We start from the raw sequence: 24,387 nt of genomic DNA, 5'->3' as shown, positions 1-24,387 counted from the left end.
GTGGCAACTATTTACCTAGGGTTTACATTGTATTATGTATTATAAGTTGTCTAGAGATGATGTAAAGTGTATGGGAGTATGTGTGTACGTTATATGCAAATACTACACCATTTTACATAAGGGGACTTGAGCATCCGTAGATTTTGTTATCTGAAGGGGTCCTGGAACCAATTCCCCATGGATACCAAGGAACTACTGTATTTACTTCTTGTAAGTTTCCGCGGAGCTTCCGCTCAGTGCTCCCCTATAGGGCTGACCTAGAGCCTCGTGGAAGAAGCCCACGTTGTGATGCCTTGGCACGGATGCCCTTACTTAACGCTGCTCATGGCTTGTTCTCCCCCTTCACCAACTTTATCAAGATACAATTAATATGTAACATTGTGTAAGTTTAAGGTGTAGAACATGATGATTTGCTATATGTATCTATATATTGTGAAACGATTACCACAACAATGTTAGTTAGTACCCATTACCTCACATAATTACCATTTTGGTGTCTGTGTGGTGAGAGCATTTTAGGTCTCTCTTAGCAAGCAGATCTTAGAAGTTCTCATCACAAGAAAAGTTTATAACTATGTATGGTGATGGATATTTTTGTGGTGATTGTTTCATGATACCTACAAATGTCAAATCATTATGTTGTGTACCTGCGATGAATATAATGTTCTATGTCAATTATATCTCAATAAAAAAGATCTACTCTTTTAGCAACTCTCAAGTATATAATACAGTTTTGTTAACTACAGTCACCATGCTGTACATTAGATCCCCCAAACTTATTCATCTAACAACTGGAAGTATGTATCCTTTGACCAACATCTCCTCATTTCTTCCACCTCCCAGCCCCTAGCAACCAACGTTCTCCTCTCTGTTTCTATGAGTTTATTTTTTTTAGATTCCACATATAAGTGAAATCATACAGTATTTGTTTTTCTCTGTCTGACTTATTTCACTTGACATAGTGCCCTCAAGTTTCATCCATGTTGTTGCAAATGGCAGGATTTTCTTCCTTTTTATGGCTGAATAGTATTTCAATGATATAATAATATTATTATATAATATAATAATAATATATATGTGTGTATATATATATATATACACACTGCATTTTCTTTCCTTTCTTTTTTAAGTGAGCAATGTTTATTGAGCCTCTATTATTATAGTCCTGGGAGGTGATTTACAGGAAAATAGACATGGTCCTATATCAGGAAGTTATGTGTGAAGACTCTGGAGAAGTTTTTATAATGATAAGAATAAAAAGTACTATGTTTTTGAGGGATTTCTACTTTATAGGATTATTGTGAGGATTACATGAGAAACTTACTCCCTCCCCACTTTCTTACAGATATAGAAACTAAGCCTTAGCAAGGTCAGATGGAGACAAACTCAGATTGAATGTTTCCACTATCCTGGTGCTCTGTCAGCATCATATTGTACAGTTGAGCAGGTTGTTCAGTGCTCAGAGGTGCCTGGCTGAGAGTGGAAGTTATACCACATTTTCTTTATTCATTCATTTGCTGATGGACACAGGTTGTTTCCGTATCTTGGCTATTGTGAACAATACTGCAGTGCACATAGGGGTGTGGATATTGCTTGAGGTAGTGATTTCATCTCCTTTGGATATATACCCAGAAGTGGGATTGCTGGAACACATGGTAGTTTTATTTTTAATTTTTTGAGGAACCTCCATACTGTTTTCCATAGTGGTTGTATCAATTTACATTCCCAACAACAGTGCACAAGGGTTCTCTTGTTTCCATGTTTTCACCAACACTTGTTATCTCTTGTCTTTTTGATAATAGCTCTAATGGCTTGTTTTAAGGGAGACTTAAATGTCACCAGGATTCACAAACCTGTGAATACCAATGGAACCCCACGGTATTCATAATAACCACAAAACATCTATTCTCGCTCCATTCTGCCCAAGAAGAACCTAGTTTTCTGTGCAACATCTCAGGAACCCCAGGTCTTTCTGGGGTCCCTTATAGGACACCTCACCACTCAGTCTGACAGCTTCATCCATCACTGGGCATGTTTTTTTTTGTTTTTGTTTTTGTTTTTTGCGGTACGCGGGCCTCTCACTGCTGTGACCTCTCCCGTTGCAGAGCACAGGCTCCGGACGCGCAGGCTCAGCGGCCATGGCTCACGGGCCCAGCCGCTCCGCGGCACGTGGGATCCTCTCGGACCGGGACACGAACCCACGTCCCCTGCATCGGCAGGCGGACCCTCAACCACTGCGCCACCGGGGAAGCCCTGGGCATGTTTTTTTTTTCTCAACTCTGGCCAATTCAGGAGTCTGCTGGGAGAAGGTTCATTATTGCCAGGACTGTTAGAATCTCTTATGAATCACTACTTTTGTCCAGGGTGCTGTCCCCAGTGGACCCCAGGGATGCCGGTCTTCAGGGATGCAGAAGGCACTTGCTCCATTTGAAGACAGAGCTATCCTCCCTACTTTGGCTTGGGACCCAGCCCCTTGGAGGAACAGAGCATTCCTAGCTTTAAGTAGGAGAAGGACTCTTATTCCAATTACTCCACACTTTGTTTCCTGGCCCCCAGTTATCCCTGCTTTGCCTAGACCCCACAGAATCTCTCAAGAAAAGACTCTGTCTCCTCTGAGCTCTTATCCCTCTAGATATAGAAGCTCAAACCCTGCCCAGAGGCTGGGCTGGGGAGGGAGCAGACATCATTCTCTACCTGCATCCTCACAGAAAAAAGGAATCCTTCTTTTTTCCACCCCAGTTGCCAAACAAAAGTCCCAGAACATATAGCGGCTATATGGTTTAGTGCGGGGAGGGAGCTTGCCTATACTTACAGCACCTGAGTCTCCACTCAGCCAGCCATGACGCCCTCTTACACAGAGGAAAGAGGAGGTTTAACACTCGAACTGGGAAATGCCAATATTTCCTGTACCATCAGTGAAAGGTTTAGGCTGGAGTATATGTAACAAATGTGTTTGTTTCATCCTTTTGATTGGTTTGACTAGTGTGGCCGGTTTCATTCTCTGCTACTCAGGATCTGTCTAGGACACCACAGATCAGCTGCATGTAGGGTTATGATTGGAGAGTCCTGGAAACATTTGGGTACACGCTGGTGTTGGCACACATGTTGGATGGGTCTCATGTCCCAGATCATGAGTCCCTAGACCTGATCCGGGACAAGTGGACCTAACGAGCGCTGTCCTTCCTCTGCCCTCATAGGCCTGGGTGGGAGAAGAAGGGAGATGGGGTGTGGAAGGTAACACCCAGCCAATGGGGGAGAGAGGGAGTGACCGACTAGGGCCCATGGTGCTAGAAGTCAGCTCCCAGATCTATCGAGCAAGACCTTGAGATTTGCCACTTGAGATCCTTTGACTTAAAAACAAGATTTCTTAGGATTTCAGGCAGCATTGTTATTGGTATACATGCGGCTGATTTGGTCATTTTTTATCTTCGTTCTTAGTTTCTTTTTGCCCCTAAACCTGAACTTTGGTGTCTAATCCCATTTGACAGTGTCTGTTAAAGATTTAAATGCTGCTGCCAGATTTCCCAGCCCTATTTGGCCTCTTTGAAATATTGGGTCTGAAAGAAGGAAGGCTCAGCCCGGCACCTACAAACGGCAGCCCCTCAAGAGTGCCAAACGCTGCTACTGTGCCTTGCGCTGAGGGAATAAAACTTAGCTTTTCCTCATGAGCATTCAAGCTGCTACCTTATTTTTCTGCCAGAGATTCAGACTCATCTTGCTGTCCACACTGCAAGCATGTCTGGCATGTGAGTGTGTGTGTGTGGGTGTATTTGTCATCAGCACCTAACCACCTTTGCATTCCCTGATGTCATGAAGTGTCAGTCGATGGCAAGATGCCGTTTAATGCAACATGGCATTAGGTAAGACAATGTGACTAAAGTCATCTCGGAAACTACAGCCTCGATGTAGTCGCCATTCACTGGGCTTCAGAATGGTTCTCGTGGGTAGTAAAAGTCACAGTTCAAGACTACCTGGTGTCTTGGAGGAAGTGAGTGAAGATGAAAAAAAAAACGTACGAGTTTACAATTTCCCCAAATAGGCATCACTGTGCACCTGCGAAGTACACACAAGAAAACAACAACATATGCTGAAGCTTTTGCATTCTGGTTTTCCTGATGATGCCGGGTTTCATTTTCTGGAGGAGTGTTAGAAATGTTTCCTAGCCTCAGCTTAATCTTAAATGTGCTTGTCATGTCCCACAGACAAACCCATAAGTTGGGAAGTTTGGCAAATTGCTCATCCAGGAGGTCTACATCTCCGTTCTTCAAGTTCTAGGCAAGCAGTGACTTTAAACTGTCTTTTTGCTCTTACATATTTTGAAACAAACTCTGGGGCAAAAATGTATTGGGGAGGAAACTTGGAAGCCAGCTGGTTTTCTATGTGTGATAGAACAAGATGCTCAGAGATTCGTTTGAAAAAAATGAAACCTCGAAACTTGAAGTCTGACGTCCCCGGGGCCATATGATAAATGCCAGTGGTTGTGCAAGTTCCTTTCCTTTCTTTTTCACATATATTTCTTTGAAAGACAGACCAGAACCTGAACTTGGAAGGAACCTAGCAGCCTTTGCTGGGGAGAGGAAAATTCTCGAAAGAGAACGCTGTGGGTGATTTAAATATCTCTCCAGGTGAGTGCAATCACCTGAATGATGTTTAAGATGTAAGGCCACATACTTTGCCCACTAGTCTGTGGTTCTGAATGTGTCTCTTTGAGTATTGGCAGGAGGATTCTTAACCACTGTGCCACCAGGGAAGCCCCCTGAGTCACATTGTTTGATGTGCTGTTTCAAGTCAGTTTCATAGTGAGCAGAGCACCCTTTGGTTTTTTGATTTGTTCCCTAATTATCTAGAAATGTCCTCATTAAGAGAGAAAGTCAACACGGTTTCAGGTGCTGTGCTGAAGACAGGAATTGTCCGGTAGTGGGAGGGGGACCCGGGAGAAGGGAGAACGCACGTGTTTCTTCTTTGAGATAAAAGCCCATCCCAGAAACAAAGGCTGTTAGAATACAAAAGCTCTTTGTACACTGAGCACGTCTGCTGTTACGGATGAACCCTCTCCAATGGCTACTATCAAACTTGTCATATTTTATTCATGAGTTGTGGTGTGCCTGGATGAAATAAGAAAAGCAAAGCTCCAAATCAAAATTATTGCATAAAAAAGATAAAATAGTTATTATTGTGACATATTGGAAGAATTCTTAAATCTCTCCAAGAATTCACTTGAAAAAGTTGCACGGAACGGCTGGGTGTGCGGCATGTCATTTTGCTGGTCGGGGCTCCTGGGCTCAATTACACCTGGACCCACACTGACAGACTCTATGCCTATAGTGAATAAGAGCATAATTAAAGAAAGGGCGACAGCAGTGGTTGTCAGGCATCTTTTTTTTTTTTTTTTGCAGTACACGGGCCTCTCACTGTTGTGGCCTCTCCCGTTGTGGAGCACAGGCTCCAGACGCGCAGGCTCAGTGGCCATGGCTCACGGGCCCAGCCGCTCCGCAGCACGTGGGATCTTCCCGGACCGGGGCATGAACCCGTGTCCCCTGCATCGGCAGGCGGACGCTCAACCGCTGTGCCACCAGGGAAGCCCTGTCAGGCATCTTTGCATTTATCATTCTTACATTATTACTCTGTGGTTGATAAAATATTGCATTCTTGTTGTTTTATTTTTATCTTTTTTTTTTTTTTTTTTTTTAGAATGTGATGTCTGGATTGTGTGGTATGCCTTGTATGGGGAGATTTGGGGGAATAGTGGCAGGAAAGTCCACTTAAAAGTATGCCTTAGGGCTTCCCTGGTGGCGCAGTGGTTGAGAATCCGCCTGCCAATGCAGGGGACACGGGTTCGATCCCTGGTCCGGGAAGATCCCACATGCCACGGAGCAACTAAGCTCGTGAGCCACAACTACTGAGCCCGCATGCCGCAACTACTGAAGCCCATGCGCCTAGAGCCCGTGCTCCATAATGAGAGAAGCCACTGCAATGAAAAGCCCGTGCACCGCAATGAAGAGTAGCCCCTGCTCGCCGCAACTAGAGAAAGCCCGCACGCAGCAACAAAGACCCAACACGGCCAAAAATAAAAAATATAATAATAATAAAAAAAGTATGCCTTGCACCCCATAGATGTTGTAGGATAGCAACAAAGAGTTTAGGAAAGAAGCTGTTGGTTTACATCATGAATTTGAAAAAGTAAGCTGAAGTGCTTTTGTAAAAAGACATGCCAATTTCACTGAAAAAAAAGAAAAGAAAAAAAGGCCCACTGTTGCTCCAGTGGCTCTCTCTGCTGACACAGGGCTTGGGTGATCCCCATCTATTTCCTGATTTATCCGGAAATGCCTACCATCCCACTCCACCCTTATGCTCATGGCCTCCCCGTCTCTGGCCCAAATTAGTGATGGATTCATTGTAAGCTAACTTGCTCAGGATTTATTTTCATCCTATGGTGTTCTCTCCACTTGTTCACACTGCCGGATTGTAAGTGACTTGAAAGCCAGTGAGAGAAAGCCTTATCCACATAGTCTCCGTACGCGCCCAACTCGTGTGGTGTCGTCCAACCCTGGCACTCAGACAGGCAAGAAAGTGACAGTGACGAACATTTTAAAAAACTGTTCATGTAGATGATTACATGTACATGTCATGTAGATTCTGTGATATAAGTATCATCATTATATTAGTCGCCATTTAATGGAGGAGAAACTGAGTTTCGGGGGGATTGAATGACCTGTCACTCGGATACTAAGTGCAAGGACTGACGGTGGATCCAAGGTCTTCTGATCTCAAATTCCACTTCCACACAGGGCAGTGTTTCCCAACCTTTTTCATATCATGACACATGATTTTCAAATGGCTATATTTGTATATTACACTGGGGAAAAGACAAGGGGCTGTTTGCTTTTTTTGCCTAAAGTACTCTTCCTGGCCACACCAAGGGCTGAGAGGATCCAAACCTCAGAGATACCTGTTACCAGAGCCCCGGCATCTGTGGAGAAGCACCTGAGTGAGCCAGAAAGGGCCTGGGAAGGCAGGGGATGGAGGTTTTGTGTGGAGCCTGGGTGTATGTAGAGTGTGTGGTATTAGCACATGTTAGAGCCATGCCGGGGACGGGTTGCGATCCCAGATGCATGGAGGGTCAGCTAGGTCATCGCGGAGTGTGTGCACCGGCGAGGGAATGCAGACAGCGGGTGACATTGTGCAGTGCCCTGTTATCTCCTCAGTGTCACATTCACTGCATCTTGTAATCTGTGCCACCTTGGACTTGATGAAATGTGATGTGTAGGTTGGGAGAGCGGTGGAAGACACTGAAGGCTAAACTAACATGCTGGCGCTGCGCCTGGCCTGAGGCTGGTCACTTTCTCACTTTGGACCTGGAGCCAGGACTCCGCACAGGACCCAGTTCTCAGCTGTGACTGCTTCTTACAATCACTTCGGATACTTAAACACCGGCTTCACCCCAGCCTACTTTCCTGAGTCTCCGGGTGTGAGGTGCCTTAAAGGAGAAGGCCCCCGTCTGCCTAGGCATTTATGAGCTGCAGGCATCAGTGGAAAGGAGAAACACAGGGTGACAGGTACTTAGGGCTTGGCAGAAGTTGCCCTGGCAATTGGCTTTTAACTGTATATTTCATGCATAAGCTAGCCACAGCATCCTTTTTGATATTTCCTTTAAATCGAAGATCTCACCATGATTAGAAAGCTGCCCGACCCACTAGTGTGTGCTGGGGACAGGGCAAGCTTGGGATCACAGCTTCCTGGACATCTGCTTTGTTTTTTAAAATTTTTAGTTTTGTTTTTTTAGTTGAAGTATAGTTGATCTATAATGTGTTAATTTCTACTGTACAGCAAAGAGATTTAGTTATACATATATATATATTCTTTTTTTAATATTCTTTTCCATTATGGTTTCTCATAGGATATTGAATATAGTAATACACTAGGACCTTGTTGTTTATCCATTCTATATATAATACTTTGCATCTGCTAATCCCAACCTCTGACTCCATGTTTCCCCCAATCCCCTCCGCACTTGGCAACCACAAGTCTGTTTTCTATGCTGGACTTTTGCTTTGAATCTCGCTTTTTTCCATGTGTAACTTTGGAATCCGTTCCCTCTTTGAGTGACTGGCTGGAGGACAATCTTCTTTTTAGAGCCCTTATCTTAAAGGTGCCTCTAAAGCTCATTTATATATTAATCAATCAGCAAGCATTAACTGGGAGTCTGCTATGCTGCCATGTGCCAGCCACTGTGCTGGGTCCTGATTGCACAAGAGGAATGTGGAAGATGCTCTGCGCTTGGGGGCCCTTGGTCCAGGTGCAGGGATGAGAGAACCAGAAATAGATCGTATTCATTCATTCAAAAATGTTTATTGCACACCCATGTGATGGGCACTGTTCTGGCTGTTAGAGATGTAGCGGAGAAAAGACAGAGTCTCTGGGTTCCTGAAACTTCGGTTCCAGCATTGATGGGGAATCACAGTGAACAAATATACTCATAAATTAGTAACTATAGATAGCCATATAGACTATGAAGGAAATAAAACAGCAATACCGAGGAGAGAAAGAAGGAGAGGAGAGACTTTAGATAGATAGGTTTATTGGGGAAGGCTTCCTTGCAGAGGAGGTGTTTGATCTGATGCCTGAATGAAGAAGCCAGCCATGCAAAGATAATAGTATCATTCCTGATCACTTACATGATTAATGATGAACACTTTTTATGTGCTAGGCACTGTTTTAGATTCTTTATATTTGTTAACTAATTTCATCCTTAAAATAATCCATAATAGTCCTAACAGGGAGATGGGTATTATGAGCCCCATTTTACAGAAAGGAAAACAGAGGCACAGGGAGGTTAAATCATGTGGCCAAGGTTAGGTCCAGTAAGTGGCAAAGCTGAGAATTGAATTCAGGCTGTTTTGCTCCAGAGCTGACATTTTTGGAAGAGCTGGTACAAAAACCCTTGGATCAAACAAGTTTAAGGGGCACAAAGATGGCCAGTGTGGGTGGAAGTACCCGAGGAGGTCGGAGAGTGCGGCCAGGGCCAAAGTAAAAGCTTGGTCTTTGTTTCAGCCCCAGCAGCAACACCAAGCCACGCAGGGTCTTTCAGGCCATTGTAAGGAATTAGGGTCTTATTTCAATTGTGCTGGTCAGTGTGGTAGGTTGAGAAATGACCCTCCCCCACCCAAAGATATTCTGTCCTAATCCCCAGAACCTGTGACTGTGTTACTTTACATGATTAAAAACAACTTCTAAGATGTGATTAAGTTAAGCATCTTTTGGTGGGGAGGTGATCCTGCATTATCCAGGTGGGCCCAATGTAATCACAAGCGTCCTATAAGAGGGAAACAGGAAGTTCCGTCAGAGAGCGGGTGATGCAAAGATGGCGGCAGAGAGAGATTCTACGTTGCTACAAAGCTAAGTTGGAGGATTAGGAAGGGGACCTGAACCACGGAAAAGGCAAGGTAAATGGATTCTCCCAAAGAGCTTCTGGAGGGAGGGTGGTCCTGCCCGCATCTTAGTTTTGGTCCAGTGAAACCCATTTCAGCCTTCTGACCTCCAGAACCGTGGGATAATAAGTTCGTGTTGTTTTAAGCCACTAAGTTTGCAGTGATTTGTTATAGCAGCAACAGGAAACTAATACAGGCACCTGTTTGAGGGTTTAAAGTAAGGGGTCGACGGGATTGATATGATGTGATTTAAGTATGAAAAAGATTTCCTTGATTCTCCAATTGCTACATGAGAGAGAGAGAGAGAGAGTCAGAGAGGAGCGGGGAGAGGAGAGGAGGGGGAAAGAAACAAGTGGAAGCAAGCTGGCATTTGACAACTGCTGCAGTGTTACAGTCAAGAGGATGGAGGGTCTCGGTGGTGATGGAGGTGGAGCTCAGGGCTTGCTGATGCACGGATGTACCCTGAGACACCCTGACAGAGAGCAGGCAGATGAGGGCATGAAGGAGCCTCAAGATGGCTGGAGAGGTGGGAGGAAACCCAGAAGAATGCAGTGTCCAAAAGACAGAGTGCCTCAGGGCTTCCCTGGTGGCGCAGTGGTTGAGAGTCCGCCTGCCGATGCAGGGGACACGGGTTCGTGCCCCGGTCCGGGAAGATCCCACATGCTGCAGAGTGGCTGGGCCCGTGAGCCATGGCCGCTGAGCCTGCGCGTCCGGAGCCTGTGCTCCGCAACGGGAGAGGCCACAACAGTGAGAGGCCCGCGTACCACAAAAAACAAACAAACAAAAAAACCAAAAAAACAGAGTGCCTCAAAAAGGAGGGAGAGGCCAACGGTTGGGAGGTTGCTGAGAGGTTAGTTAGGCCGAGGATAGAGAACTGACTATTGGATTTGGCAAGATGCAGAATGTAAGATGGGTCACAATGGGTGGTAGTGGTCAGTGTAGCTACAAATACTGGCTGGATGTCTCTGTCTAGACCGAGTCTGTCCTACTCACCGTGGCCCAGCGCCTGCCACAGAGAACACGCCCCGAGAATATGTTTGAGCGAATGATTGAATTTTGGAGTGAAGGGGGAAAGCACGCTGAACTGGGGGCTCCAGAGCTTCACGGAGCTAGAGGAATTGGGTTGGGTCTCGCGAGATGGGCAGGTTTTGCATCGGCATGGTGGCTGGAACTCCAGGTGGGAGGAGTTGAGATCCCATGCCCGTGGAGCTCCTCACCTGTGCCGGGCACTGCCCCAGGCACCACACGTGTTCTGCATTCCCAGGGCTCACCTGGGGCCCGAGAGAGCTCGCCAGAGGGTCAGCGAACAACCACTCGTGGTGGCAGAGGTTCAGGTGGTTTGTGGCTGGAAAGAGTATCTGCAGGGACTTCCCCGGCGGTCCAGGGGTTACGACGCTGTGCTCCCACTGCAGGGGGTGCGGGGTTTGATCCCTGGTCGGGCAGCTAAGATCCCACATGCAGTGGGGCATGGCCAAAAATTTAAAAAAAAAAAATCTTCTGGCTGAGTCAGATCATACCCAGGTAGAAAAGACTCCTTGGAAACCTACCGGTCACCCTTTGAGATGAATTAATCATAAAGACACTATTTAAAACACTGAAGGAGTAATTTACTGAAAACTGACTCAGCGTTGTTACCCTAGGACGTGCCAGAGCCACATCATGTGCGGCAACAACGATCAGAGACCAGTTTTCCCCCAAACCGACATGTTCATTTCTTTACAAAAGCCTCAGTAAGTAGGGCTTGTAATTTGAGCCCTTGGTTGTAGATCTTGTTTGGGAGGGTGGCCGTGGGAAATTGGTGGAGAAGGATCCAGTAGCCAGACGGCAATGGGCTTTGAATTCAGGCAAGCAGCATCTCCAACGGTTCATTTTAAGGGTGACATTAAAGATTGTATTCTCATCCTAGTAAACATTAAAGAGGTCCGTTTTCAAAGGAGCACAGCACGTCTGGCAGAATCCACACCCAGAGCCCCTTTCTGCACTCATCCCACATTTCCTGGAGCTTCTGTTCACAGCCTGGAGTTTCAGGTGTTCAGAAAGCTTTACTGACCCTCCTCAGCACAGGGTCTGAAAGGCCTGTAATGACACTTTCCGGGAGCCAGGAAGCACACCCAGCGAGCATTGCAGATAGATGAATAGTGCGGGAGACCTCCCCAGCAGTGACTCTGGAACTAATGAGCTAACAAGGCATGTAATTAGATTAACACATGTGATCTTAGAGCTGATGATCTACTTTTTAGGACAGTGGAAATAAAGGAGCTGAAAAGAAAGCATTCCACTGAGGAGTTCCAAATTATTATCCCTTCGGAAATGTTCAGGGCACTTGAAATAATAGAGCAGAGCACCTTCTCCAGTGGCCATGCCAGCAAGTATGGGCCCTGACAGGTGGTCAGTCTCAGGCTGGGGGTAGGGCGGTGCTGAGCCGAGAGGGTAGCTCATTCATCACTTAGTTCTTGCTGTATTACCTGGGACCGATGCTGCTTTATGATTTCTCTCTGTTGTGGAAAGGATTTCTTTTTCCCTCCTTTGCGTAGCATAGTGAGACGTTCCCATATTACTTTCTTGGCGTGTATAGTGACCAGGCCTGCCCTAACCTAATGGGCCAATTATTTCTGGAAGGACCTCCTGTAGCTTTCCTCTTTTTCCTTCAGCTTACTTGGAGAGAAAGAAATCGCACATTTGAGGTTTGCCAAGCTGCCTCCCTCTCCCCGGCTACAGACTTCTGCCATGCAGAGTCCCTACCCGCTCCACCCTGGAGTCATACCCCTCACCTCTGACCACTGGGACCCCAATAAAGCAGATTTTACCTCTGACCCTCCCCTCATTCCTTCTCATTCATTCTTTCACCTCTGTCTGAGCTAATGCTACCCTGTTGGTCCCCAAGTGCTAAATTTGTGCAGTTTCTGGGGTGAAATCTCCGAGGCCACCAACATTGTTTCTCACTTGAGCTCCTGACGGCTTGCTAATTAATATGATTTTGGTCATTGCAGCCTGTGTTGAAGTTGGACCACTTTGCCAGAGGTGGGAAGTCAGACACTCATCCACAAAACCAAGTATATCACTTGTATGTGAGGGGGAAGACCCTCAGGTACATCAGGAGCATCTTCCTGTGGTTTGGCATCTAGCTTTGCAGGCTGTGGGCTTTTAAGAGCACTTCCTGGCCTCATGAACAGGGGTGCTTGGATTCCTGATAGAAAAGTTATGTGATTAAGATACCTCAAGTAAAACACATGCTTAGAGCTCTCTGCCTATCACCATGAGGAGATGCCAGCTCTGTTGTGAAAGCTGGGAAAAGAAAGCGCTGTTTTCCATCAGGCGGAATACAGGCTTATCTGGAAGAGTGTCGCTTTCTGCTTGTAGATGCCACAACTATCTCTTTACCCACAGAGCCACGGGAGCTTGCCTTTGAAACATTAGCTGTTCACCCTCGTAATTGCACCATCCTTTAATTTAGTGAAAACCCATTAAACCGAAACAATAATTAAAATGAGACATCATCTCTGTAGGAGGTTTGCATATTAAAATCACTGCATTTCAATGCCGGCAGATTTTTATTCATGAACAGTGTTTGAAGCAACATGTAAAAATGATTTATAATGAATAATCATAAACTAGAGAGCTTGGCGGTTGAACATGATGCCTCACTGTTCACTATTGAATTTGAGTAGATGTGGCATGGTCAAGGCCAGTACAGCATTGAAAATGTCTCTCTTAAGCCTGAGAATTAGGCCTGCGCACAAAAGGGAAGTAATTATAATTAGGTTAGCCCACTGCTCCAAACTTTTCAAACAGGCTAGAGAGTGCACGTTCAATATATGGGGCGGTTTAGGGTTTTGGAGGAGTGATGCCCCTTAGATAGGGGAGACCTGGCATTGGAGTGCAGTGGAGAAGTTTAAAGGTTCTTCCTTGTCTGGGGATTAGGGAAGTCGTACAGAAATATACAGAAAGAGCTGGGAAGCTGGAGTCAGAAGACACATCTCTACTTGCTGGAGGTAGGATCTTGGGTGAGTCACTTAACTTGTACACACCAGAGATTCCTTATCTTTAAAGGGAGGTTATTAATGCCTACCTAATGGGTTATTATGAATATGGAATGTGGTCATGTGTGAACCCATTGGCAAATGTTAAAGCTCAGACTTCCAGTGTGTAGATTTCTGAGCCACCTTTGCAAAGCGTCTCAGAAACGCTGTCCTAAAGAGGCCAGGGAAGGGGAAATACTTATGGAGCACAAGCTATATGGTAGGCACACTCCATGTATTCATCACTCCTTACTGAGCCCTGCCACGTGGGTGGTATTACCACAGGGTATTAGCCCTGCCACGTGGGGGCAACTCAAGGATGAAGGAAAGAAGCTGAGTTACCCAACCTCTCACAGAGGCTCCATGGTGGAGCTGGCATTCAAACACCAGTTGGGCTGAGATGGGTGAACAGGGCAGAGGCGGTGGTGTGCCGTGGTTGGCAGTACACTGATCTGAGTTTGAAATCCAGTGATGATACTTTTAACTTTCTTAACGATACTTAACTCTTAACGATACTTAACGATACTTAACTCTTAACTTAGAAAGTTAAGAAACTTTCTAAGTTAACTCTTTGTACCTCATTTATAAGATGGAGACAGCAATGCTGACGTCCCTGGGCTGCTGTGAGGGTTAAATTAGGAAGTATATTTAAAGTCCTTAGCTCACCATCTAGCACACAGCAAAAATTCAGAGATGTTTGGATGTCGGTCGGCTGGCTGGACCTAGATTGGAGGACCTGGGAGCTCAATAGACTCTGCCCACTTTTTAGTTTAAGAGAAGAGAGAACTGGCCACTCATGCCTCCAGCCATGGCTGGCAACCCCTGCTGACCCGCCCGTTGCCCTCCTGCTGGGCCACAGCCATAATCCGCCCCAGCCCCAAGGCTCTCCTGGCAGGGTGGTGGCTGGCATAGCTTGGTACACCCCATCCTCCAGGACTCAGGGCCTGCCCCAGCTGTGTTCCAGATAAACAGTTGGCCTGTTCTTCCTGTGTGGCAGGCACTGTTTTAAGAGATTAACATGTGTGAATCTTATACTATCTCTATGAGACAGATGCAGTTTTATTCCCATTTTACAGACAAGGAATCTGAGGCACAGAGAGGTTAATGAGTCCATGGTCACACAACTAGTAAGTGGTGAAGCTGGAATATGAGCCAGTCAGGCTCCAGAGTCTGAGCGCTTAACCGCTGCCCCGCACGGTCCCTTATCGGGAGGATCAGGTCTCTGAGGGGGAGCTCTCTGGTCCTGCTCCAGGTTATTTCCAGCCATGTGTTGCCTCCTGAGCATACTAACTTTTCTTTTGCCTCTGAACTGAACAGCTGAACAGTTCCCATTTATTTATGTTTGTGTCTTTTTTTCTTTGGCAGTATGCGGGCCTCTCACTGTTGTGGCCTCTCCCGTTGCGGAGCACAGGCTCCGGACGCGCAGGCTCAGCGGCCATGGCTCACGGGCCCAGCCGCTCCGCGGCATGTGGGATCTTCCCGGACCGGGGCACGAACCCATGTCCCCTGCATCGGCAGGCGGACTCTCAACCACTGCGCCACCAGGGAAGCCCCATACGTTTGTGTCTTTATTACTAGATGCTTAGCCCCTGGCAGATAAAAGATGTGTTTTCGTCAGTTTTGTGTCCGTAGTGCCTGGTTCAGAAGAGTGCTCGATAAAGGTTTTAAAGGTGAAGAATTAATGAGCTAATGATCGGATGGATGAGTGAGCAGTTCGCAGAGGGCCGGGACCAGGACCAGGACTGTCCTCATGTCTTTTGTAGCAACCCAGAGAGCGTCCCGTGCTGGGAACAATGTTCTTGCCTGTGCTTGACAAACTTCTGTGCAACTTCATCCACCATGTGGTGGGCATACCTGTGCGTCCTCAGACTCTTGACCATGAGTGTGGATTAAAATGACACCTGACTTGACTGTCAGTTATTACCAAAATACACCTCAGTCCCATCAGCCTGAGCTGTCATGAGCTGAGGGTCTCAGCTTATGAGAAATGCCCCAGCAGGCCATTCGGGGAGCTGACCAGTCCTCTGCTTTAAGGAGGGGAGTGTTATTCCATGGGAAGCCAGACCTGGTTGAGCTTGGCTGGAGGGAGCCAACTGTCCTTTCAAATTAGCAGACCTGGTTGAGCTTGGCTGGAGGGGATCTCACTAATTTAAAGAGACACGGTTTCATGATTGAAAGCTGGGTGGTTTATGCTTATTTTCTTCTTTTGTAGGATGCCCTCTTTGCTTCTCCCCTGTTTCTATAACAAAACGGATTGTTTTTTCCTTACAATAATTCTGGAAATAATACAATCTAGAAAATTGATATGTGTGGAAAGGAGAAAAATGTCACCCAGATTAGCTCCCAATGCTAACATTTTGATTGAAGGCCATCATATCTTTCTGCTATGCATCACTAAATACATTTTTTATATACTTGGTATGACATTCTACATAAAATTGTGTCCCTGTTTGACATTATTGCCTAGGAATTTCCTGTGTTATTCTAATACCTTTGATATTATGTTATCCTACGTAATTTTCCATTGTATACAGTCTAATTTACAATCATTCCCTGGATAGCTTTTTTGCTATATGATGCAGTCTTCCTCTCCTCCCTGCCCCAGTTTTAATGAGATATAATTGGCATGAAACATTGTATTAAAGTGTACAGCTTAATGATTTGATATATGTATACTGCAAAATGATTACCTCAGTAAGTTTAGTTAACATCCATCTCCTCATATAATTAGAAATTTTTTTCTTGCGATGAGGACTTTTAAGATCTCTTAGCAACTTTTTAAAAAAATGTATTTATTTATTTTTGGCTGCGTTGGGTCTTTGTTGCTGTGTGCTGACTTCCTGTAGTTGCGGCGAGCGGGGGCTACTCTTCGTCGCGGTGTGTGGGCTTCTCATTGTGGTGGCTTCTCTTGTTGCGGAGCACGGGCTCAGTAGTTGTGGCTCCCGGGATCTAGAGCGCAGGCTCAGTAGTTGTGGCACATGGGCTTAGTTGCTCCGCGGCATGTGGGATCTTCCCGGACCAGGGATCGAACCCATGCCCCCTGCATTGGCAGGCAGACTCTTAACCACTGCGCCACCAGGGAAGTCCCTTAGCAACTTTCAAGTAGCCAATATGGTATTGTTAACTACAGTCACCATGTTCTACATTACATCCCTAGAACTTATTCATCTTATAACTGCAAGTTTGTAGCTTATACAATGCAGTCTTTTTATTAAAAAAAAATCTTTATCAGCCTTTTTTGTTGTTGTTGTTCTCCTGTCCTGTGATTCAGATAGAGCTGGCATCCATGCTTTACCCCTATCTTTATTATGAGGCATCCAACTGAGATGGGGGTGGAGGGATGAGGGTTAGGGGGGAGACTTGACCACTGGTAGGTTATGGTGCTAGTGTAGGGGGACAGCCTGAAGAGAAGGAGTGATCAGTTTGCTAACTTCTTAGTGACAAGGGGATGCATTGATATTCCTTACCAGTATGTATGTGTATATATATATATATATATATATACACACACATACACATATATATATATTTTTTGAAGTTCTGAATTCTATTTTTTAACGGTTGGCTTTGTTCATCACTGAATTTTTTATTTATTTATTTTTTTTACATCTTTATTGGCATATAATTGCTTTACAATGGTGTGTTAGTTTCTGCTTTATAACAAAGTGAATCAGTTATACATATACATATATCCCCATATCTCTTCCCTCTTGCGTCTCCCTCCCACCCTCCCTATCCCACCCCTCCAGGTGGTCACAAAGCACCGAGCTGATCACCCTGTGCTATGTGGCTGCTTCCCACTAGCTAGCTATTTTTACGTTTGGTAGTGTATATATGTCCATGCCACTCTCTCATTTTGTCACAGCTTACCCTTCCCCCTCCTCATATCCTCAAGTCCATCCTCTAGTAGGTCTGTGTCTTTATTCCTGTCTTACCCCTAGGTGCTTCATGACATTTTTTTCCTTAAATTCCATATATATGTGTTAGCATACGGTATTTGTCTTTCTCTTTCTGACTTACTTCACTCTGTATGACAGACTCTAGGTCCATCCACCTCACTACAAATAGCTCAATTTCGTTTCTTTTTATGGCTGAGTAATATTCCATTGTATATATGTGCCACATCTTCTTTATCCATTCATCCGATGATGCACACTTAGGTTGTTTCCATCTCCTGGCTATTGTAAATAGAGCTGCAGTGAACATTTTGGTACATGACTCTTTTTGAATTATGGTTTTCTCAGGGTATATGCCCAGTAGTGGGATTGCTGGGTCATATGGTAGTTCTGTTTGTAGTTTTTTAAGGAACCTCCATGCTGTTCTCCATAGTGGCTGTACCAATTCACATTCCCACCAGCAGTGCAAGAGGGTTCCCTTTTCTCCACACCCTCTCCAGCATTTGTTTCTAGATTTTTTGATGATGGCCATTCTGACTCCTTACCAGTATTTTAAAATATTTATAAGAAGAGCTTAGCTCCTCCACCATGATGATCTACTTAGTAAAATTATGGGGCCACCTGAATCTCTTTTTTGAGTCATGTAGTAATTATAAAAATGATTAATACCATGTGTCACAGGGTTCCTTGGGTTTAGTCCCCGAATAGAGGAGTTAAGGATGCTTAGCTGGCTTTACCCTTAGGTGGCTCATTATGTTAATGTACTTTTTCTCAGCAGGTTGGGGTTATAGTTGAGTGTCTTTGGTAAACCTCCTCCGTTGTGTTCCAGGCTTTGGAATCAAGAAATATTATTAATGCAGCAAACATTTTTCGAGGTTCTACCATGTGCCAGGCAACATGCTGAGTGTATCTGTTGATAAACCTTCCCTGTGGAATGTAGTCCAGTAGGCATGATAGCCATTAATGAAGGGATGACACACAATAAAGTGATTAGACACATAAAGACTTGATATTTACAAGAAGTACAGTGAAGACAACATAGGGAATTCGAGCTGGTCTGGGATGGTCAGGGAAAGCGGGCCTGAAGGAGTAATGATTAAGCTGGTATCCACGGAAGAGAGAAAGAAGAGAGGCCACTGAAGATGAGAATATACCAAGGTGGGAAGGAACATGGCCCTGGGAAGAAGAGGCAGGAGGCTTGTGTGGCTGGCGCGCAGGATGAAGCAGGTGGGAGAGAGGACAGACAGGCGAATGAAAACGTAAGCAGGAGTGCCAGGCGAATGCTAGGGAGTGTCCTGATCACCTCTGCTGGGGCAAGACTCAGTTTTATCTCCAGTCATGTTGTGGGACCTTGGGCAAGCCATAAAACTTCTGTGTCTCAGTTTCTTTACCTGTAAAATGGGGGATTGTTATTTAGCTCAGGGGTTGTACGAATAGATTGTTCATAAATATTTCCCGAGTGGATACAGTGTCGGGCGCTGGGTGTATGATGGTTTGTCCCTTTTCCACAGGCACCAAGCCCTGAGGTTCTACATATTGGCAAACCGTAGACATAGCACAGTGAAGAGTAGCATATGGGACCAGCCTGCCAGGTTGGGATCTCAGAACCGTGGACTCCTAGCCCAGTGTCTTTTAGAAAATCATTTAAATTCTGTAAACCTTAGTTTTCTCATGTGTAAAGTAGGAAAAATAACAATGGCTACTCCTAAGATTATTGTAATTAGATGATATGCGCAAAGCAGTTAACCCTGCGCTTGGCACCATCGTAAGCCATACACGTGTTTGCTTTTTATCATTCAGGCTCCTGGAGCTAATGGAGGTTTAATGGGATATTATCGTGAACTTGTTCATGGAGATAGAAATCCCTTACACATTAAGTGGGAGTCTTCTGGTGTCCCTACTACTTTCTGCTTGTGATTTCTGCTGCTTTGAAAGTGCTTGGATCAATAACATCTGAAGTTCTCAAAGAAGGGCCCCAGGACCTAACAGTGGGACATGTGCCTCTCTCCACACAGTAGGAATTGCCCTGTGGACAGTTGGCAGTTCTGAAATGGCAAATTTCCTCTCTACTTAGAAATGAAAAGCCAACTGTCCTTTCAAATTAGCAAGTGTCGCTTTATCTTTCGGGGCCAATCTTAACCACAAGCTTATGTGGGACTCAGGCTAGAAGGAGGTGCTATGTCTATATCGAGGTTCTGCCACGTGTCGAGGTTCTTAGTGTACACATGCTGTGATTACGGAGACGTCGCCTGAATTCACCATCACTCAAGACTGAGGCAAGCTGCCCTGGTGTGTTTGTTTCGTCCTGTTTCTGGCTGCTGCTGTCTTTGCTCTCTCAACTCACCAATCAGTGGAGAGTTCCCTCCAATGTTAGGTTGAGTAGATGCTCTCCTGCTGGACTTTTAGTGACAGAGGCTTGCAGAGAAAGAGAAACGCCAGGATAATGGAAAACACCTGGGTGTTCATAGCCTCACAGCGATCCTGCAAGGAATGCCCTCTTCTCTCTATTTCTCCTGTCTAGTAAATGCTTATTCATCTTTTTTGACTCAGGCTCAAAGTTACGTACTGTATGATGTCATCCCCAGCCTCCCTGGGTCCCTTCCTTCCTTCTTTTATGCATTGCCCTACTCTGTTTTCACCAAGTAACTGTCTTGCTTATGTAGCTGTCCTGGATGCCAGAAACGGTTTTTACCTTTTTGCTGATACCTGACACAGCGTTAACACGGGTATATGTTTGTTGACATTGAAAATCACAACCCTCCTCACCCTGTAAGTCAGGGAAAATGGAAATGAAGTTTCTTCTACATTAGGCAGAGAAGAGCTTGTGAACACCCTCGTTTAATTTCTCTCCTCCATTCTTCAGCCTCCTTCCTTCACCTAACACGTTTTTACTGATGCTTCCTCATCACATTAGCATTTTTAGTGTTTCTTGAAAATTGACTAGGTAGAGCTATTTCATCCTAGTGGGGAAAGAAAGGAAATAAGGTAAGGAACATGAAACAAGATTATGGTAAGCGATACAAGGAAATAGTTGATCACAATACATATACTGTGATAAGTGGTCTGAAGGAAGTCACCAAAGTGGCATTTTAGACATTAATGGGGGCCCCGTTGGAGGGAGTGGCCAGGAGGTTGCATTTGCAGTGAGAGCTGGGGGAGAAGGGAGAGGTAGGCAAGAGGCATCTGTGTGTGACCGTGTGGGCCATGCGGAAGAGCCTGATTTTATCCTGGGAGCGATGGGAAGCCACTGGAGGGTTTTAGGCAAGAGATGGAAATGATCCTGATTTCTGCCTTAAGAAGGGCACTTGGGCTGCTGTGTGGAGGATGGAGAAGGGAAGGTAACACGGAGACCAGTGAGGATGCAGTTGGAGAGATGATGGCAGCTTGGACAAGAGTTTGAAGAGTACAGCTGGGAAGAAATGGACAGATGCCAGACATGGGAGCCCTCATGACACGCTCTCGGATTGAATACGGAGCGTGTAGGAAAAGAAAAAATTGAGGACAATTTCTAGTTTTTTGGCCTGAGGAAGTGGGTGGTTCCATTTACTAAGACTGGGAACTCTAGGAGATAAGAGAGGGTTGGGGGAGAGAACAAGAGCTCAGTGGGCGAATACAACTTGGTGTTAGATATTCAGATACTGAATATGGAGATATTCAGAAGGACACTGCATATATGAGTCTGTTACTTAAGGGAGAGGTTGAGGTTGCAGGTATAAGTTTGGGGGTCATTGGCCATCTGGCTTGATGATATTCCCCCAGGGAGAATTGAATGAGAGGTGAGGATACCCATAACTGATGTGATATTAACTCCCCTGGTAGGCATTGCTGATCAGTCATGGCCCTCTTTGCATTGGGCCTAAGCTTCAGAATCCTCTAATGAGCTCCCTGGGCAGCCACCGGCAATCAGTTGATTCCTAATTGATGGGTAAAGTAGGAAGTAGCAAACAGGAAAAAAAAGTAAACGACAAAGTTAATCTCAAGAACCAAGTGTCTTTTCTGGCACCAAATTCTAGGTGAAATATATTATGAGGCTCTTTGCCCAGTAGTAGTAATAATAAAAATAACATTAACAAACATTGGCTAATGATCTCTAGTTTACAGAGTGATTTGTTCATACGTTTAATTGGTTTTGAATATCATCCTGGAGAGTCTTCGGCTAGGATTCTGTAGAAGGCATAAAAGCATTCCCTAAGTGGCTGTCTCTCATCTCAGCCCTGGACAGAAGCTGACAGCATGCCGCTTACTAGTAAAGTAGTGAAAGCCTTTCTTTGGGCAGAAAGGCAAATGTCATTGAGGTAGGTTTTCTGTGGGTACAGTGTTCTTGGGTTGGGTCCCTCCTTGGAAGAGGACCAAGCTTGCTTCCCACTGTGCATAGCCTAGACTTGAACAGCTGCAAGACTGGTGTTCTGTGCTGCAGACTTGAAACAGCAGTGTATAGAGTTATAGGAGATAAAGCTGGGGAGGCCCTGAGAAATCGCCTAGTCCAAGCCCCTCATTTTGCAGATGAGAAGACTGAGGCCTGAGGTCAAGAATTCAAGAATTTCTTTTTGTTAAAAACCACTCTTCAGATTGAGGTTCTTCAAGGTCCGAATACAAGTCTGTGATGTTGCTCGGGCCATGCAGCCTTGCAGTTCTATGTTTTTCTTTTAAAAATTTTTTAATACAATTTTTTAAAGGTTACTTTCCATTTACAGTTATTACAAAATATTGGCTATAGTCTCTGTGTTGTACAATACATCCTTGAGCCTGTCTTACGCCCAATAGCTTGTACCTCCCGCTGCCCCACCCCTGTGTACTCCCCACTTGTAACCACTAGTTTGTTCTCTGTATCTGTGAGTCTGCTGCTTTTTGGTTATATTCACTAGTTTGTTGTTTCTTTTAGATTCCACATGTAAGTGATATCATACAATATTTGTCTGACTTATTTTAATTTAGCATATTGCCCTGCAAGTCCATCTATCTTGCGGCAAATGGCAATATTTCATTCTTTTTTATGGCTGAGTAGGATTCCATGGTATATATATATATATACCACAGTTTCTTTATCCATTCATCTGTTAATGGACACTTCGGTTGTTTCCGTATCTTGGCTATTGTAAATAATGCAGTTCTATGTTTTTCAAAGCTTCCTCGGGCAGTCCTGGAGAAATACCCAAGTAGTTACCATACCATCAGAGGACGTGGTCAGGGCATGAGAGAAGGCCACCAAACACGTCTTTGGTGTTCATTTGTCATCCTCTGAATAGTTTTCTCTAATTCAGCTCCCTTGGTGCCCACTTTCTGCTGCCAGAAAGCGTAGTGTAAAATAGTGATGTAATGCCCAGTTTATCATGACAAGGGTGAGCCTGAAATGAGGGATGTCTCTCATTATGCGGATGTTGCAGAAAGAAAGATTTCTGTCCAGTAGCAGGATTAGCTGGACTCGCACACCTCTAGGCCTGCTGAATTGGCCTCAACCTTAATAAACATTTCACGAGGACAGTCATCCGCTGCATGTTTACAGAGGAATTCCAGGCACGCTGAGGGATCATGGGCATGCCTTGTATTTATCCTTTAAGCAAAAGCAGAGTTGTCTGGCATTATGAGCTCTAGTAAATCTCTTTTGGGTACAAGGCAAGGACGGGTTTCCCTAGATGCATTGTGGAGAGAAAGAAGCTGAGGCCACGGGAAAAGGGAAATTAGAGACTGCTGAGTGGCCCTGGATCCTATTAGACTCAGGATTCTCTGAATTTTGGACCCCATTTATCAGACTGCCTCTCACCTTATTTTCAGCAGCTTAATCTGTTTGCAGCAGGCCAGATTGCTCCGTGTCCCATCACAGTTCCTGTCAGAAAATCACTGGCTGGCCAATTGTGAACTTGTCAAAGTGACAAGCGGGCACGGTGGCTGAGACGGCAGGTCCAGGCTTTGCCTTGAATGCGCGCAGCCGTGTGGAGTGGTGGGTGGCGCCTGAAGACGGAAAACTACTGACAGGAGGGGAAAAGGGAGAATGTACTGTGGACCCTCTGGACAAGGCATTTTTAACTGTGCATCTTTTCTCCTTTTCCTTCTCATATTCCCTCTCCTCTTTTCCCGTCTGTATTCCTTCTTTCCTTCCTCTTCTCCTCCTCCATTTCCTCTTCTTTCTCCCTTCTGTTCCTTCTTGACTCCTAGATATAGAAAGGGAGATCCACGCAGCCCCTCATGTGAGTGACAAATTAATTCAGCTGTTCCGGAATAAGAGCGAATTCACCTTTCTGGCCACTGTACAGCAGAAGCCATCCAGTTCAGGAGTGATACTGTCCATTCGAGAACTGGAACGCAGGTAAGAAAGAGCTTTCTACTTCTCAAAAAAATCTACGTAGCATTCATGGGCTGTACAAAATACCTTGGAATTTAGAGGGCGGAGCTCCAGGAAAACGTTTGGCTTGCTGAAGCCTCGTGACTGTTGAACACATTCATGGACTGACTTTGCCTTAAGATGTCTTTCTCACCTATTTTCTATCTCCTGGTAGACTTTGCTCATATAAAACCACATGCTATCCATCAGATTTAGGCCATCAAGCAAGTTACATTTACCAAGAACCTCCAGTAAGCCTTCATTGTGTTTATTTTATGCAGGAACTGTGCTTGACGCTGGGAATATTAAGGTGAATAATACAGAGTGTTTATTCTAAGGATCGCATCACACAAGCTAGTAGGGAATATGGACAAATGAATGTCACGAAGAATTGTAGATGCAGTGCTGGAAGCTTGTGTTTAGGGAATAAAGGTAGTAGGCAATTCTGCTAAGCTTTGTAGTAAGCCAGGAAAGGGTTCAGAGAAGATGATGACTGTATAAGGAAATCAAGTGAGTAGATATTTGACAGGCTGAATGGGAAGGAGTAAGGAATAGGAAGAAAAACATTCAAGGAAGAGGTTGTGATGATTTGGGAAAGGAACACGTAAGTGGGTAAGTAGATGACACAAAGTGTGTGGGGCAGGGGCTGAGCTGTTTGAGGCAGGCAGAGATAGGTGGTATCATAGAGGCAGGCGGAAACGAGATCATTCCAAAGCTCTGATGCT

At 45.2% G+C, this 24,387-nt stretch overlaps 1 protein-coding gene across 2 annotated transcripts in view; it reads left to right on the top strand.

Annotated features, from left to right (window-relative positions):
- The window catches only part of NELL1 (neural EGFL like 1), an 859,251-nt gene that overhangs the window by 57,778 nt on the left and 777,086 nt on the right, over positions 1-24,387 (top strand). For both annotated transcript variants that reach the window (XM_060159518.1, XM_060159517.1), the window contains exon 3: positions 23,497-23,647. In XM_060159518.1, coding sequence (XP_060015501.1) covers positions 23,497-23,647 — 151 coding nt within the window. The remainder of the gene's footprint in view (positions 1-23,496; positions 23,648-24,387) is intronic.

This window comes from Lagenorhynchus albirostris, chromosome 9 (assembly GCF_949774975.1).
Source record: "Lagenorhynchus albirostris chromosome 9, mLagAlb1.1, whole genome shotgun sequence".
NCBI classification, from domain to species: domain Eukaryota; kingdom Metazoa; phylum Chordata; class Mammalia; order Artiodactyla; family Delphinidae; genus Lagenorhynchus; species Lagenorhynchus albirostris.
This window is presented reverse-complemented; position numbering and strand designations above follow the sequence as displayed.